We start from the raw sequence: 18,340 nt of genomic DNA on the forward strand, positions 1-18,340 counted from the left end.
TCCCAAGCTGCAAAATGGCCATGGAGCCGCTCCTGAGGCAACAGATAGTTCCTGTGGCACCCCTGCCTTATTATACAGTGAGCAATATCCATGGATCTGCACAGTAGCCAATCTATCAGCCTCACTCCCATTCCTTCCTTGGGACACCCATGTCCCTAAACCCCCCCCTTCTCCCCCCTAACACACACACACACAATAGCACTTTGGGAGTCCCTACAAAGCTATGCACAGGTGGTGCACACTTTCTCCACAGGCTCCCCAAATCCTCCCTCCCTGTGCAACATAACCAAGGTTTTCAAAAGCAACGAGTGATTTTGTAGGGCTCCATTTTTAATTATGTCCCACTTAAGACTTCTTAGAGGGGCCTACTTATAGGGGGAAGGTGCTCAACTCTTTCTAAAATATCAGGCCCCTGTTTGTTATCTCAAGTTGGGCACCAAAAACCAAGGCAACCTTGGCCTATTACTGCATCAGTTCAGTTTAATTTGGGAACTCTTGAGAGCGCTGACTGTCACGTGCTGTTGGGATGGAGTTTAATATACTTTACTATTTTTTGAATGGGCCAGTGCTCATATAGGCCAGTGGCAGAACTGTCACTGGATAAAAGGCTTTATTTTTATTAGCATGCCTATTTCAGCTGAACATGAGCCACAAATTATGGAACTAATTTTACGGGACTGTGATGGGGGGTTTACCCCACATCAACCCTGGAAGGAAGCTCAGAAAGAGCCAATTAGTGTGATAGGCCTCACATGAGGGGAGTAGACTGGAGGAGCAGCCCCAGATTGGAGGGTGAAACTCACTTGAGCAGGTATGGGCTGGGATAAAGCCAGGAAGCTGGCAACAGAAAGGGCTGTTGTGTGGATGTCTTCAGCCCCTCTCTGTGTATTAGAGAGTGAAGGAGGGAACCCAGGAAAAGAGTAGGACCCTGGCCCTGAGGGAAGGGCATACCCCAGAAGGGGAAACCACACAGTGACTTGGCTGGAGGGCTGAGTCACAAAGAGGAATCTACAGCTCCTGGAGCAAAACAGGGGACACCTAGAGTGAGAGAGAGGACATCAGGTAGAGAGACCCCAAGGGGAGGCATCAAACCTGGAAGAGAGCTAATCACCAGAGCAGCCTGGAGGAGGCACAACCTGCAGTGAGAGAGAATCTCATGACAGAGACATTTTCACACTGGTTACCTTCTCCAATACTAGCACTTTGCAGAGCAATTATATATGTGTATGTGTCTAACACAAACCCAAATAAAATGGGCAAATGGGATATGTGTAGATGTAGTCTAAAGCTGATAACAAGAGTAAATGTTTCCCTTTGTTCTTTAAGAGCTATACTAACATGCCTCAGTTAAAAAAGAGAGACTCTATAAACAATATCAGTATCATGCTTTATTACCCCTTTGTTTTCTCTAGCTAAGACCCACTATCTGAAACATAGATTTCATAGTGATGTTTTGATCCTTTCTGTTGACAAGGTTTTTAAGTCCATAATTCTGTTTCTACTGTTAGGATTTTTATTATTTCTATAAAAAGCCAGTGATAGCTTTCCCCCAAACATTTGCAGAAGTATCTGAATTTGTATTCTAACAGTTTTGCCAACAGTTTCTTAAGAAGCTGTTTTTGTTTAGTAGAGCCTTAATAAAAGGAATCCCCTAATGCGAAAGCATAGCTGAAAGCTATATTTTCAATTCCTTTCAAAAAAAAAATTGTGAAGACAAAATCACGTTGGTGGTTCATGATTTTATTAAATGGGCTGAACACAGATTATTCCTGCTATTCTTCCAATATTATCATCGCTAGAGAAATCTTCACATCTGGCTGCTTCTATTAACAAATGAGAAGGAACCAAAATAGCCAAAAATACAAGAAAAACACAATGGAGGTGGAAGTCTGGGCTAGTGGCTTGGGAAGCAAGAACACCCAGTTCTTATCCTCCATGATCCAAAGAAAGATCTTCTCGGCCACTGACTTCAGTGGCCTTTAGATCAGGTGCTTTGACCTTGGGCAACTCACTCAACTCTCTAACCTCAATTTCCATGCATGCTTAATGCACCTTTGCCTTCCTCACAGAGGTGTCCTGAGGCTTAATAGGGTGATGAGGCAGACTACTGCATCTGGCATAATAGGTGTACATTTGGGCCCCATGAGAGATTCACCGCAAGTGAAGGTAGCTGCATTGCCTCAGCTCTCTAGCATAGTTGTTAGCCGACGGCCAAGGATGTTTGGTGAGGTGCCAGCTATGCCCGTTTATACCATCCGTGACTTTAACCGCTAGGACACACTGTCCCTTCGCGGCGGGCAGCCCGGGCTAGGCTGACGGATGCCCCAAGGTCCTAACCACCCGTGACTTTAACTGCTAGAGCTCAGAGCTCCTTCGCAGCGGGCAGTCAATACTGACTGACAGGTGCCCCAATGGCAGCACTAAGAGCCTCTCCACACCCGTGACTTTAACTGCTAGAGCTCAGAGCTCCTTCGCAGCGGGCAGCCAGAATTGACTGACAGGTGCCCCAAGAGTTTGCCCCGTGGAGGCAGCACAACTCAGCGCTAGGCTCTTAGTACTCTCACCTAATGGCCAGGCTTTAGAGCCAAAACGGCTGAGGTTCTTTAATTGTGTTGGCTGCTTTACAGTAAACCAGAGAAAACAAGTCAGGCTTATGCATAAATGGTTACCAAAATTTATTAAGCTAGATTCTAATCATGTGGTTACAAAATTGCTAGTGCCTACTTATTTAAATGTAGAGATGTTACACACACAAACAAGTTACAAAACTGAAGCCACAATCCCAAAGAAAGAAAACAAAGTATAGAGCTGTATTTCAAAATATGTGTACACTAAAGATAGGAGATCAGGTGTGGGTGCTTCTTACCCTCCTTGCATCTCTCGATTCCAGCGGTGCCAAGCCAGGATCGGTCACTCAATTCCGCGGAAAGACGAATAAGGGACAAGGCGTAGGGACCCTCTTAGCTGCAGAAGCCTTGGGAGGCTGTCACTTATCTGACCAGCAGATAGATAGTGAAAAGCACTCAAAAATCATGGTGCTGTAGGTCCCCTACTTATACCTCTGTACTCCTTTATTCTCTTTCTCCTTTCTTATGCCAAATTGAGGCTGGTCTGTCGGGGTGACGCCAGCTTTCGCAAGAGTAGTTTACACTTGCAAGGGAGAGAAACAATAAGTTTCGACTACTGGACATTTCTTTTATCAGGGTAAATATTTTCCCACCTAGGATGTTGGTGTGTGTGCATCACGCTATTTAGTTGGGGCTAAGAGCCATGTCTGTCACAGGGCTTCTGCCTGCTGTGAGCTTAATCATTGTATCTGTTCCCAGAGGCACATTGTAGCAGCACACCTGTGCTTTCACAGCTTCAAAGGCTGTGCTGGAATATATGTTAAGTGCCCTGTTCCTGCTTCCTCCTGTGTTTCCAGCAATGCTGGTCTGAGGGGGGGGGGGGGGCTGTCTGGCTACAATAGTATGTGGAAAAACAGTGCATTCCCTCATAAGTGCTGGAACTGGGGGTGCTGCCGTGCCCCCTGGCTTGAAGTTGTTTTCATTATATACAGGGTTTACAGTTTGGTTCAATGGCTCTCAGCACCCCCAGTATACAAATTGTTCCAGCACCCCTGCATTCTCTGGCCTCATTGCCCAGTTGGTACCGTTCACTTTTTGGTTCCATTGTAAACTTCCTGGTGGCAGGGCCTCTAGCTTAATGCTGAAAGCCTTACATAGATGCTGTGTAATGTAGAACTAATATTAAAAAGCATAGGGTATGGCTCTAATTACTATTATGTAGCTCCTGGCATTATTTGATGAGTTGCTCTCTTGAAGTGGAAATTGTCTTCAGATGAAACGCCAGTCCCTGACCATGCAGCAACTCAATTAAGGGGGAAAGAATTGAGTTTGGATTGGTACTTCTAAATCATTAATGGTGAACACAAATGACTGCCCAGAAATGGAGAAGTTCATTGCTAAGGAGCAGTTACTAGTCCTGAGAAGCCAGCCAGACTTATATAATAATACTTAGCAAGGCATCTTTTTAATTAGGTAAGATGGCTGATGAAGAAAGGCAGGCACGTCCATTGCAAAAGGAACAAGGAAGAGATTAGTGAGAAGTAGCACAGTGACCTGAAATACTGGGGTGGGGAGAGAGATTTAAGATGAAGCAAGGTCAGCAGAGCATACTTTGAGTGGCAAAAAGAAAGAAAGAAGAAAAAAAGGCGAGCTTTCAGCTATTATGGTGATGAGTGATATAAATACCTAGATAGACATTACAGAGACATGAAACCCCTATTAAGAAAAGAAAATCCAACCAGGTACAGAATGAATCATTATGAGTATTCAACTCCACTTGAAAACAGGCGCTGTTTTCATCCATTTAATAGCGGCGTACAATAAGGTATGGCACACTGGCCTGCTCATGAAGGTGGTATGGCTCCCGCTACCTTGGGTCACAGGTGTCACTGAACTGTTCCGCCACGATAGGCAGTTCAGAGTCCATATGGGGGAGAAGACGAGTGCTTGGAGACGACAGAGCAATGGGTTACCCTAGGGCTCCGTGCTTTCTCCAACCCTGTTCAACCTTTACATCAATGGCCTGTCAACAACGGAGTCACAAAAGTTCATTTACATAGACGACATCTGTTGCAATACTGAGGACCAGATGTTTCATGAGCTTGATGCCACCTTAAACGGGACATGATAAAGTTAGCTGACTGCTGTAAGACTTGGTGCCTCCAGCCAAGCGTCATAAAAACTGTCTCCAGTTTGTTCCATCTTCACCATGCCAGTGCAACCCGAGAACTGAATGTTTATCTGAATGGTGAAGCATGAAGTAGAACCAGTCTGTCTTGGTCTGACCTTAGACTTCACACTGAGTTACCATGCCCACCTGAAGAAGACAGCAGCTAAAGTTAAGACGTGCAACAATCTTCTTAGAAAACTAGCAAGTTCATCATGGGTGCTCGTGCTCCAACTTCGCGGATGTCAGCTTTTGCCACCTCATATTCAGTGGCATTTGCCACCTTGTATTCTGTGGTATTTGGAGTCGATCATCACACACCAAACTGGTGGATACACAGTTACATGTTACCAAGCGCATCATCTCTGGCACCCTGCGTCCAACTCCGCTCCTATGGCTTCCAGTTTTGAGGAATATTGCTCCTCCTTATATCAGACAAGGAGGTTGCCACTGGTAAGTTACTGGAGAAAGTATGCACCAACTCAAGCCTGCTGCTGCACAATAACCTTTTTAAACCACCAGCTGCATGTTTGCCATCACATCACCCATTATTATTTGCCACACCAGGATGTTAGGGTGGAAACACTCTGGCGAGAGGAATGGATATCAGTTATAATCCCCAACCAGTCCCTCGTCGCCAACCCCACAATTTGCCCGCCTGGTTTTGACCTGCCCCGTCGCCAATGATCCCTTTTGAACAGGTTCCGGACCGGGCAAGGTCTTTGTGCAGCTAACCAGTATTGCTGGGGCCTTTGTGACAGCCCTTTGTGCAGCTGCAGCCCAACACAGACAATGACATACATTGTCAAGGAATGCCTGCTGACTAGGGTCAGCGGTGGCCTAGAAGAACTGAATCATGCCACTGAAGATGCCATCACTTGGCTAGATGACTATGCACACGCTAAATGATAAAATAATTCAACTCCAATCAAACTAAAATCCTTAGGAGTATGCACAAGAAACCTGTGTTTAAATCGCAATGGAGAAAAGGACTGGGATTACAGAGGACAAGTAAAGTAAATCTTATCCTATAAAGATCAGATCCTGATGCAGAAATTATTGGGTGAATCTTGGGCCTGTGTTATGCAGGAGATCAGACTAGATGATCAAAATTATCTAAAAATCTATTAAAAGTGCTGAGACTCCTCTACTCCTGTTTTCTCTGGGAGGTGAGGGCCCTTAGCCCTTCCGAAGGAGGCATTCAGCACCTTGCAGGACCAGGCCAACGGTGTCCAAATAGGAGAGCTGTTTAGAGAATGACAGGAGGAAAAGAAGAAAATTGCAGACTTGCCCCTTACTGCACAAATTTAAGGGTGACATTAGCCTCATGTATTGGCTGCACTGAACACACCCAACTCTGGTGTCTGAAGAGAGGAATAAATGCCATAGCTGGATATTGGACTAGTAGCTTGGAAGTGGAACAAGCTGAGAAATCTGTACACATAGGAAAAGGAATGCAAATTTATGGCAAAATTCCCCTGTCAATTATATATGAAGCAAGTCATATTGAAATCATTGGGAGCCATTTAGGCATCTGAGAGTCGAATCTGAATCCTGCATATTACAGGCATGTGGTCATGGCACTATAGTTAATAAGACTGAGTAATGTAAATTTTCATTAGCATTAAAAAAACCCTCTAAATATTCTATCCTTAGTGTAATTATAAATGTTAGTTAAAATCTAGGAAATTCCAGCATGGTGTCCTTATCCCCTTCATCAGTCTACACACTTATTAAAACAGACCTGTTTTAGAATATATATGATTTACATTCACTCAGAATGGTAGCACTAGGTCCCAAAGGATTAGCTGCTGATGGAAAATCTAGAAAAACTTTCTATTGAAAGGTCTTTCTGTTTGCATAGCAGAGATTTTTCTGGATTCGTCTTCTCCCTTTTATTTAAATTAATGGGAACATTGGTGTGAAAACAGGATCTTTGCTGCTTAGGAATTCAATGGCTCCCCCTACTCGTTCTTTACATAAAATGGCTTGCGCCATGGAGTTTATATCCAAATCCAACTCTGCGAGTGGGTGAATTTCACGTTTCAATTCAAGCATGGTTCCAATCATCAGAGGGCCCAAAACTCCTCACTGCTTTCTATTCTATTTAGCTTCCTATACGGCACCCTTAACCATGCATCTGGGCACCTACCCAGATAGCCATGACCATGAAAAAAGGGCTTTTTCTTGTCTGCAGCGTAAGGATTTGCCATCTCCTGTCAGATTCAGACTTAGTCACAATGATACGTGCATGCCTGGCCTCAGTTCTCTACACCAAGGTATGGAACTGCCTACCGTAAAATCTACAATTGGTTAAGAACAAACGAGCCAATCAGCTCAGTGACACAGGCCACTGAAAGCCTATCACCTCACTGTCATGCTGTCTTACTGGCTCCCCATGGAACATTCGCTTTAGCTGAAGAATTGGATCATCATCTTCAGACCCTCCATGGGCCTGACCACAGTTACCTGGGGAGCTACCTCATACCACATGATCACAACTTCCTGTGATGGCTACCTTCCACTGGAAAAACAGAATTATCAACCTCAAGCGTGAAATTTGTGTATGCAGGAGATGGAGCTTTCTCAGCACTTGGCCTATGAGTCTGGAACATAATCCCAGAAGAGATAAGAATGGCCATGAGCCTCTGCAACAGCAGACCAAAATGCAATCCCGCTCCTTTGACCTACATTTCTCATAATAATCCCCCACTTATAAAAAACTGAACCCATGAAAAGAACAAAAGCAAACCCCGTGCAAACTAATCAGTACCCTATTAAAATGATGTAGCTAGATGGTAGTGGATATACCAAACTGGGGTAATCTCTTGACTACTCAGCCTCTGGGGAAAGAGTTAATAATTTCCATTTCCTAGTGGACATGTGTCTCAAATAATCATGAACAACCATGCTTATTTGTGTCCTTATTAGCATTCAGCAGAGTTGACATGGGCTGCAGAGACTGAACTACAGGGGGTTCCTCCAAGCCAGAGCTGAGGCATATTGATAGAGCAATGTGGAAACGTGCCCAGCTGCTGTCTGTGCTTGGCTTGGTTGGTAGATAAATAGACGATTTCAATGGACAATTGTTCCAACAACTTCTCTGTCTCTAGATACTTACCTGGCACTCATCTCCACAGGATCTGAGTGTATCACAGTCATTAATGGATTTTATCCTCTCAGCACCTCCATGAGAGAGGCTAGTATTATCCCTATTTTACAGATGGCAGATTAAGTGACCTGCCCAAGATCACACAGGAAGGAGTTGGTTCCAAGTGGGGAGGTGGGGAGCAGGAAAGGGCGTGTTCTGCTTCCTACAGGTAGTGAGGAGCCCAGGGCTCTTCTGTCGATTGGAGGTTTCTCATAGGTGGAGGCTGGTTACTGTTTAAGAGTTGTAGCAGCTGTTTTGTCTCTTGTTTGTAATGCGCACTCCTGTCCGGTGTCAGGTGTTTCTAGGAGGGCAGGAAGATAAATATGACATCGGAGAGCCTGTAAAACAATGTTTACAGCCACTTTCAGGCTGCAGCTAATAGCTGTTTCTGATTCCCTGGCGGTCTATTGCTGCTAGACAGGAAGAAGGAGTGATATCATCTAAGCCATCCAGCCCCTACATGTTTGTTGTCTGTCAGGCAGAGTTTATATTCACGCATTTATGATCACATGTAGTCAGTTTAGACTTTCACACACCATAATTCCGGACGTCTCTTTTCTTGTGATACCCGCTCTCGTGGGTCCACAGTTTTGATTACAGCGCCTGTCTGGCATACCTGCGGCAGCACAGATATACAGCATTAAGCAATTTGGTACTAATAAGCAAAAACCACTGAGTTTCTCCCCTGCCTCCAAACCACATCTAAAGCCACCAGAAAACAATACCATGCCCTTTCTTTCAGGAGCCAGGAAGTGGGGGGAGGGAAGAGAGGGTAGGAGAGTCACAAAGCGATGATGGATTGCTGTTGTGGGGTTGTGTCATACTGTCTCATGGCTTTACATCACTACATGTTGACAGTGAGCTGCGGCATTGCATATATCAACAGTGCAACCTCAAGAAGTCATGTCTTTATATCTATCCAGCATCACAAAGGATCTGATGACTCATTATCTCTTTTAAGTCCTTTGGCCAGTGACATATTACAAGGTCACTGAGATGAGGGAGAAGTCTGGGGGAAACATGGTACAGCTTCTTAATGAGCCTGTCTTTCATAGCTTTTTTTTTTTTTTAAGGCCCCAAACTCAGAGCTCCAAGATCAAGGTGGAGATTAACCTTCGATGAACCTTGAATGGCTGGGGGGATAATTATTGCAAACAGCTCCACATGTGGTTGCAGGCAAAGCACTGTCCTACTCCCCCATAATTTCCTTTGGATGTGGTCCTGGTAGAGGGCAGGTCAAAGCACCTGCTGTGGGTAGTCTGCTGACTGTCTTTCAAAAGGAGAAGGCTCTTGCTCCCAACCTCACTCTACCACAGTGGTCATTCAAGGCAGGCTGGGAAATGTGTCTTTGCTTGGAATACCTTTTGGCAGGTCGTCTGCTTCTGAGAATAATACACATACGTAAACAAGAGCCTGGAGCAATGTATGAACAGGAACGGAGAGCATGGCTTTGATAGATTAAACCATTGTCCCTGTTTAAGCTCCACAGAGACTTATTACCCTGTAGATCTATGGAAGGTTTTAGGAGCAGCCTCCACTTTGCTTGTATACTTGTTACAAAGGCCATCCCTAGATTGGGAAAAATAAATCATGTTTTAACTAATACATTTTTAAACACTACTGTAGACTAGCATATCTGGTCATAGTCATCTGGGAACATACTTTTAAGCATGACCTATTTTCTTAGTCTGGGTTGAACCTTAATGCTAATTTGGCATTTATGTTTCATTTTTTTTAAAATGGTGGCACATCAGTTGCTGTTTTCATTTATTTATTCCTTCTCTTGAGTCTTATTTTGCTTTGTCTATTCCCATGGTAAGCCTGAGATTTCAAGGCACTCTAGGTCACAGTATCACAGCATCTGGTCTAATTTGTCCCTTGAATTCCACATACCAGTATTTCACATGTTAGTTAGTCTTTATGTGCACCTGAACCCATTATACTTGATTGTAAAGTGTCAGTTGATGGCAAATTATATTCACAGACATTTACTGAACATAATTACTCAACAGGAACCATCAACCTGAATCAATTATCTATGGTGTAGGCATGTTTCCCTGAGGATTTTAAGAATGAGTAGGAGTAAATGTCATAGGAGTGCCAACAGTGCAAGAAGGTATTTAAGTTTGCAGGGCCATTTCCACCAGAATTTTATCTGTAATGTTAAGCTATAGGTAAAACAGATCTATCAATTGTATTGAATTAAATTAAATAGACGTATGTGATTACCTGGTAAGCTAGTGAGCTACCAAAACACACATGTTAGTAAGCAAAAACAATGTTGGGAAGTGATGTAGCATATAGGTTATTGTGGTATATTATGATTCTTGTTGTTTTTATTACAGTAGTGCCCAGAGGACCTTATCAGGGTCAGGGCCCTATTGTAATGGCTGCTGTTCACACACACATAGGAGGATACAGTTTCTGCTCCAAAGAGCTTAGAATCTAAGACCCTGATCCTTCAATGACACTGGTAGATCCTGTGTTCACATGGAATTCTGACTTCACTGAGTCCCTATGCTGGCTCAGGTATCTACCCTCAATGAGCACCTTGCAGGATTGGGGCCTAAAATAACCAAGCAAAAAAGAATAGGAGTAGAGATTTGGTCCCATAAAGGGGGAAGTGCCAGAGACTGCTGAAAGTCCACTAGAGACTTTGCTAATGCTATTGATTATACGTGGAAGGCACTCAGATACTACAATGATGGGCAGCGCTGTAAAACCCCAAGAAAGATGGATAGCACTACACAGCTCTCCCTGTTCATATACACACAAATATTGCACTGTGGGGTAGTTCAGATGCATTATCTAAAAGTCAACCTTAACAAAGTCTAGAAAGCTAAAAATTAATAGTTAAGGCAACCAACAGTACATACTTCCACCCAAAAGCAGATGCCTCAACACTTACATAACCACCATATGCCAGAAAGATTGTACCTCCTCCATAAATCTGCCCCATTAGGGTGGGTGCTTTCCCATTTACTTGAAAATCCTCAGAAAATTCAAGCTTGGTTCAGAGATTGTGTGTTGAATTTTTTTGCATGAAAACAGCTTGAAGCCATTTGCTGACTGGGGAGCTGGCCACGAGAGCCTGCCTCTTAGGTCCTAATGGACAGTGGGAAGTGTTTGTGTGTTGTGGGAGATGTACAAAAGATAACTTCAGCACCACATGCAAGGGAAAATTCTGATTATCCCAATTTCTGGAGTGGCTCACAACTGTGAGAGCCTACCTTAGGATAGACTGTCAGAAAATAGGGTAGACACCCCAAACGGGTGGTGTGTTCAATAATTAGATTTTACCAAGCCAGTACCAAATGTGAACTCCTGGATCACTGTACCAGTCTTACTATGGAGTCACAGAGTCCCCTAAAATGTTCCAGTCTATCTTGCCACCAAACTGGACTTAGTGATAAATGGTCACTTACACCAAAGATCACATCACATCAGCTTGCTCCCAGTCCCAAGAGACTAATCACTTACCCCAGATCAATTGGTACTCTAGATCTTACACCAAAGACAATGCTGGCAGCCAATTCTATAGCAAACTAAAGATTTATTAGCTAAGAAAAGGAAATGAGTTACTGAGATGTTAAAGCAGTAAAATGTATGTACAGGTGAGTCACAGTCTATAATTCCAAATGGTAGCAGTGATATAATAGACTGCCAGTTTCCCAAAAGTCTCTGAGGGCTACCCAGAATAACTCTGGGGATCGCCATCTTCTCATTCAGTTATTCTGCCCTGTTACAATCCAAATCATCCAGAGATGAAGGATCTTTTCTTTAATCCATTCTTATAGCTGCTTCTCAGAGAAAACAAGCTGACAGTGTGACTACCCGGGTGAGCTTTTCCTTTGATGGCGAGTGAGGAATGCATTTTGAGTCGTTGACCTCCGATCTTCACTAAGGCTAAGATTTATAATCACTGGGATTTTTAGTAAAAGTCATGGACGGGTAACGAGCAATAAATACAAATTCACGGCCTGTGACCTGTCCATGACTTTTACTATAAATACCCTGACTAAAACTCAGCAGCTCCAGGGCCCCAGAGAGCCCCCGTTCTGGGTGGCCTCAGGACACTGCTGCTTTAGGGATCCTGAGGGCCAACTGGCCCCAGCTCCGGGCCCCTGGGACTGCCACTGCTCTGGGACCGCCGCTGTTTGGGCAGCCTCTGGGGCCAGTGGCACCAGCTGCTGATCAGACAGCCCAGGGGCCAGCTGCTCAGGGCCACCGCACCAGCTGGCCCTGTGGTGCACCCCAGCAGCTGTCCACGCAGACGTCACAGAGGTCCTGGAAAGTCATGGAATCCGTGACTTCCCGATCTCCATGACAGACTCACAGCCTTAATCACCACACACAATGGACACTTGCTTTCAAATTAGCACTTTTCTGTTAAAGTTCTTTGTTTGCATTTCACAAGGCCTCTTTCTTGTCTGATGGATTATTTAGACAGGGGTCTTTACAATGTAAATGTTTGCTATTACATTATAACAGGATACAGAGAAGTGAAAACAATCTATGTAACATCCCATTAGTTTTCATGACGTTTAAATGCCAAATACACTCTTATCCATTTAACAATTACTTTGATCTGTACTAATACACAAGTGAAGTGACGTGATGTGCCAGCATCACACTGATAACTCAATTTAATGTAAAATTATTATTACATCAGTTCTGATATATTTAGCTATGACACGGGAATGCCTTTGTTATCTGTGCCTTTAAATTTGTATGAATCTAGCACAGGGATAGCAGCCATTTTGCTCATAGAGTTGCCATTCTGTATCTGTTACAGAGGAGACACTGTTCTCTTATGGAGACTGTTCATTCTTGCTGCTGTTCATTCTTGTTGTTTTTCCTCTAAATTAAAACTCCCTCCAACTGGAAGTAAATATTTTCCTCGTGTATGGAAATGCAGCATTAGCAAGTGTGTTTATCTAACAAGAGGATCATCTTTTGTTTTGCTGTAAGATCTAAATAATAATAAAAACCCAAGAAATGACAAGGATTTTTACACTCCTATCACCCAGTTGATCAGTTTGTTTTCAGCAGGGGAGATAACTCCGCAAAATTTTGATTTAGTGAGGCAAATTGGTAGCAACTTCAGCAGCAGAGTTTGTCTGTTTCTCTTTGTTTCTGTCTCTTTTATTCCTCAAACTGCAGCTAGCTATAAAAGCTGGCAGATGAGAATTAAGTGCAGTGATGCAGGTGTAAGGCCAACAATAAAATTCAGGTATGACCTGCAAAATACTCCCAGCTTGTTCAGTTTCACAAATACCCAGAACAGCAAAAGCCACTTCCTAAGAGGGGAAAAACCTGCTAGGAAAATGCAGACAGAGAATTTATCAAGTGTTTCTGTAGCAAGCTTAATTCTTATGCTCCACAGTGGCAGCCAGCCATCAAGCCAACCTGCCTATTGTCCAAGTAATCGTATTCCCGTGTGGATATTTTCTTCTACTGCAGACAGCCATTGTCTACAATCAATGGTAAAATGATGGCCCAAAAGATAATGGGGGAGGGTTTCAAAGAGGTGCATATAGCCCATTATTTTTACAGGACGTGCACATACTGTAGGTCTTGACAATGACTTTTCAAAAATTGCCCTAATATTATAGTGTGGGCACCCTTGTGGGTGTGGGCGAGCTTCCCGTGGAAGTAAACAAAGGATCGCTGCAGCACATAAAAAGCTAAATTCACCCCCAGCTGAAGCTTGCATAAAACCTCAAGGATGGTCCTGCTGGAAATGAAATCTGTATCTCTGGCAGAGGCTTAGGGTGGGGAGGTGGTTGGGCCATGGGCTGACCTGCAAAAGGATGAGAGCCCCTGTTGGTGCAGCAGGTTTAGTTGGCGTGGGCAGCTGCACTTTACATCTGCACTTTGCCACCTGGGTTGCTGAATTTGTCACTACCACTTCAGTGTCAGTGAATTCCAAATATTTAAGCCTGTAAAGGTAAATCACAAAATGTGTCTGTCACATGAGAGTCCCCACTGAAATGTAAATCATAAACCCTGTAGAAATCTTTCCTTTAGATTATATATCCCTGATTCAGAGCAATCTGGATCATTAATAGGGTGCACACAAACAATATTTACTATGTTTTAATATGGGTAAATGCGTATATCTAGGAACAAAGAATGTAGGCCATTCCTACGGGATGGGAGACTCTATCCTGGGAAGCAAGGACTCTGAAAAAGATTTTGGGGTTGTGATGGATAATCCACTGAATATGAGCTCCCAGCTCAATGCTGTGGCCAAAAGAGCTAATGTGATCCTCGGATGCATAAACAGGGGATCTTGAGTAGGAGCAGAGAGGTTATTCTATTTCTTTATTTCACATTGGTGTGACCGCTGCTGGAATACTGTGTCCACAATTCAGAGGATGTTGATAAACTAGAGAGGGTTTAGAGAAGAGCCATGAGAATGATTAAAAGATTAGAAAACTTGCCTTCTAGTGAAATACTCAAAGTGCTCAATCTATTTAGTTTAACAGAGAGAAAGTTAATGGATGATTTAATTACAGTCTATGAGAATCCTCCTGGGGAACAAATATTTAATAATGGGCACTTCAATCTAGCAGAGGAAGGTATAACTTAACCCAGTATCTGGAAATTTGAAGCTACACAAATTCAGACTGGAAATAAGGCATAAATTTTTAATGGTGAAAGTAATTAAGCACTGGAACAATTTACCAAGGGTCATGGTAGATTATCCATCACTATTTTAAAATCAAGATTGGATGTTTTTCTAAAAAAATTATGCTTTAGGAATTATTTTGGAGTACTTCTATGGCCTGTGCTATGTAGGAGGTCAGCCTAGATCACAATGCTCTTGGCCTCTATAAACTATGACTATCAAGGACTCCACAGAAGGCAAGACCATGCCAAGCTCTGATGTGAGTGTGCAGTTGCAACTCACTGCCAACACAGACTGCATGAAGGTCAAAAGAAGCACAACCCCTCAGTCTATTCAGAGACTCTCAAAAGTCTGAAAACCCTGAATCCAGAGTCTATCTTTAGGAAACATTGTGAATCCTTCCTCTTGGAGGAAGTCTTTCCACCATAAGTGATGTTCACAGTATGAACATCCTGTTAATCCCAAATCCCTACCAATCAAAAGAAAAAAAAACAACAACCCCAATCAGAGTTTTGACATAAAAAAGGGGGAAGTGACAGACTCCATGAAGTCTGCTAAGGATTTCACTGTTGTTACTGATTTTATGAGGAAAGCACTCAGAAACACATAGGTGCTTAACTCCTGTTGATTTCAATGGGAATTAAGATTTTCAAAAGTGCTTAATTCCTATTGAAATTAACAGAAGATAAGCACCTAGGAAATGGGAGAAGGCGGGGAGCAGTAGGGTGCATTGGGACTTGATGGATAGGACTGCTGGCTGGGAGAAAACACAGTAACCTTTTCCTTATTCATGCTCTCCAGCTTCCAACCAACAGACGTGTGACACCAGCCATCAAAAGGTGTGATAAGTAACTGCAATGTGGAACACCTGTATATCATTGTGTTGTCAGCATAATTTGCAAATTATAATGGTTTTTTACTATAAAAGCCTGTTTTTAAAGGCTTTTCTTTTCACTCTGAGTGAAACCATTTGCCAGAGAAACCTGGAAAAATAAATTGTCGCATGAAACCGGAAGTTCTCCACACACTGTGCTGCAGCATCCACTGGGTGGCACTATTGTGCTGCATTCTCAGGACCAGCATGTTAATTGCACCCTGTGGCGGTGGGTAGTGGACATGCGCTGAGACTGGATGTGGACTGGCCCTCTAGCCAGGCCCAGAATGATCCTGGTGGGCAACTGCCAGCAGGTCATTGCGTGCCTGCTCCCCAGCAAACCTCTCCTATTTCCCCCAGTGATTTACCAGAGTTTGGAACAATTATGTATGACCAGTGGTGTTGTCTCAGCAACAAGTAGGTCAATAGTTGTGAACAAAAAGTGTATATAAGTCTTAGAACGCTGCCACTTGCCTTAGATGACCACATCAGATTTGCAGTTAGCTCTGGTCAGTTTTTAAAGCACTGGGAAATGCTGGGGTAATGGTACCACGTCATGTATATATTCAAAGCACTGCACAGATAAACATGTCACTCTTCATGCACCCCTGGGTAAGTATGATCATCGCCCCCACTTTACACACCGGGAAGAGGGCAAAGACCACAGTGACTTACCCACAGCCCCTCAGGGAGTCAGACCTGCCAATTCCCAACTCTGTGAAAAGTCCTTCACACCACAGAGAAGTACTGTTTGGCCAAGGTAAAAAAGGCCGGTGATTATATACCATCACAGTAATTCCCCAGTCATTTTGGTCAACATAGGGGAGTGGGCAGCGCCACAGCTCCTCCCCTTGCACATTCCTTTTTTGTCCCTCCCCTTCCCACTCACTCAAAGTAGAGTGGGTATTGGGCAAGTAGTGGGCGAGCTAGGGAAGTCAATGAGATCTAACAGGTATAACTGGGGGGCGAAACTGGGCCCAGTGTGCAGTAGCAATATGTACATATCCCTAAGCCAACAGGCACAGTACTTTTATTCTTATATCATTATTTGTCCACAGTTAATATATGTATCATTTTAATCCCTGGTAGACTGAGAAGACAGCAGGAACAAAGTGGGCCGACGTCTAGTTTGGACAGGAGAACATCTCTTCAAACACATGGAAGACTTCAGGATGGACACAACAACAACCTACTGGGACATGGGTGTACAAAAGGCTGCAGCAGCTAGTTGGACACACATCTTGTTGCACAGTTTAACACTCGTCTCTGTGCACGGCTTGATATTTCACCTTTTCCCCCAGGAAAACTGACTCCTACAAAAAGTGCAATCCCATTGCTGAGTTCAAAGATACAAAGCTCACAGATTGGGAGCTCAATTTACACAGATGACACTGTTTCTCTTTAGACTGTACTACCAGAAAAATTACCATCAGCAGCAAAATATAAGGGTTTTATGTGTTGACCCTCCTTTTGTAACATCTTCAAAATCCTGGAACAAAACTTGAAAGAATTCATTTTGACATAGTCTCCAAGGTTGGCAGGTTTCTGGTTACTTGCAAGATACAGTGCTATGTCTGGGCCAGCTTTGTCCTTAAAATCTTACCTTAGCAAATGTTAAAGGAAATACTCTGCCATCTCTGTTAATTAAAACAATCTACTTAAATATAGAATTTCAGGAGACTGCTAAACACAGCCCAAACATTTGCCATCAAGGTCATAAAGTATGTATACAATGTAAATATATTAATGTAGTGTGAAATAGACCAAATATCTAATACTTTCGTTTAACTACCTGAAATGAGTTGAAGGAGTCATAGCATGAATGTATGTATTCACATTGTTCTTTAACTTTTTGCATTCTGCTTGATAGTAGAAGACCTGATCCTAGTTTCATTAAAGTCAATGAGAGGTTTGTTGTTGATTTTAGTGGAAGCAGACTCGGGCACATGGATAGTGTATTATTATGAAGGTTAAAGATCATAGGCTGCGCAAGTGAGAACTCAAAATCTGAGAACTAAAATTGTTAGAAATTTGCTCATGTACATAACATTTAGAGAGAAAGATGTTATAAACTGTGAAAAAGTAATGTCTGTGTTTCCAGTGATCTGTTCTGGTTAAGAATTGTCTTGGGTAGGGAAAAATACATCCACTTACTTAGGAGTAACACTGATACATAACACTTTTTTAAAAAAAAAATTATGGACACCTCCATATATTTATAGTATTTTCATAATTTGGTACATCCACATTTTGTTAATAAATGCATGATTGTTCTGCTGTGTCCTTTTAATATTTTTTAAGATCAACATCTGTAAGCAAATGTTCATTTTCAACTTTTTTAAAAAATAAATTAGACTTTTTGGAAGTGATAAGAAGCACATTTTATTTAAAGCATTCTATTTTATTGTATTGATTATAGCTTAATTTTTTTACGCAAATCCGCTTTGTTTTTTATAATTGAGTCTATTTTTAGATTTGGTTGCACATTATATATAATTTTTTGGCATAAAACATTCATAATTTAGATTCTTGCAGCTCCACAAACTGATAGAGCTTTCCCATGAAGAACTTAGCAGCTTACAAGTCTAGTGTAGTGAAATAAAATTATTTTAGATCTGTCATCTGAAAATGATGTTTGTTAATTGCTTAGCTGTGGCATAGCTTGGAATAAACAGGATCAAGACAAGGAGCAGAGTTTTTCTGGGCCTGTAGAAGGCAGCTTTCATTGTCCAAAATAAACTTTTTTTGCTTATACTTTTTTTTAGAATGACCTCGTTCTTGCTTAACGTTTGTTTCTCTTGGGAGGAAGCACAGCTGATACCATTTCATGTGGTTTCTAGAGACTTCCATATTCCTACTGTAGTTTAAATGAACATACAGGAAATGGTCCTGAAAGTACCCATATGAGTGACTTTACTTCTTTGCGTAGTCCCATAGAAGTGAATGG

General features: G+C 42.7%; 1 protein-coding gene across 2 annotated transcripts in view; it reads left to right on the forward strand.

Moving 5' to 3' along the window:
- Positions 1-17,695, forward strand: part of STK32B (serine/threonine kinase 32B) — a 259,946-nt gene extending 242,251 nt beyond the window's left edge. For both annotated transcript variants that reach the window (XM_084627288.1, XM_084627287.1), the window contains one exon: positions 16,483-17,695. In XM_084627288.1, coding sequence (XP_084483414.1) covers positions 16,483-16,621 — 139 coding nt within the window. In that variant the 3' untranslated portion in view covers positions 16,622-17,695. The remainder of the gene's footprint in view (positions 1-16,482) is intronic.
- Positions 17,696-18,340: the final 645 nt, after the last annotated feature.

The sequence above is a fragment of the Lepidochelys olivacea genome (genome assembly GCF_965140295.1).
Source record: "Lepidochelys olivacea isolate rLepOli2 genome assembly, chromosome: 4".
Classification (NCBI taxonomy): Eukaryota; Metazoa; Chordata; order Testudines; family Cheloniidae; genus Lepidochelys; species Lepidochelys olivacea.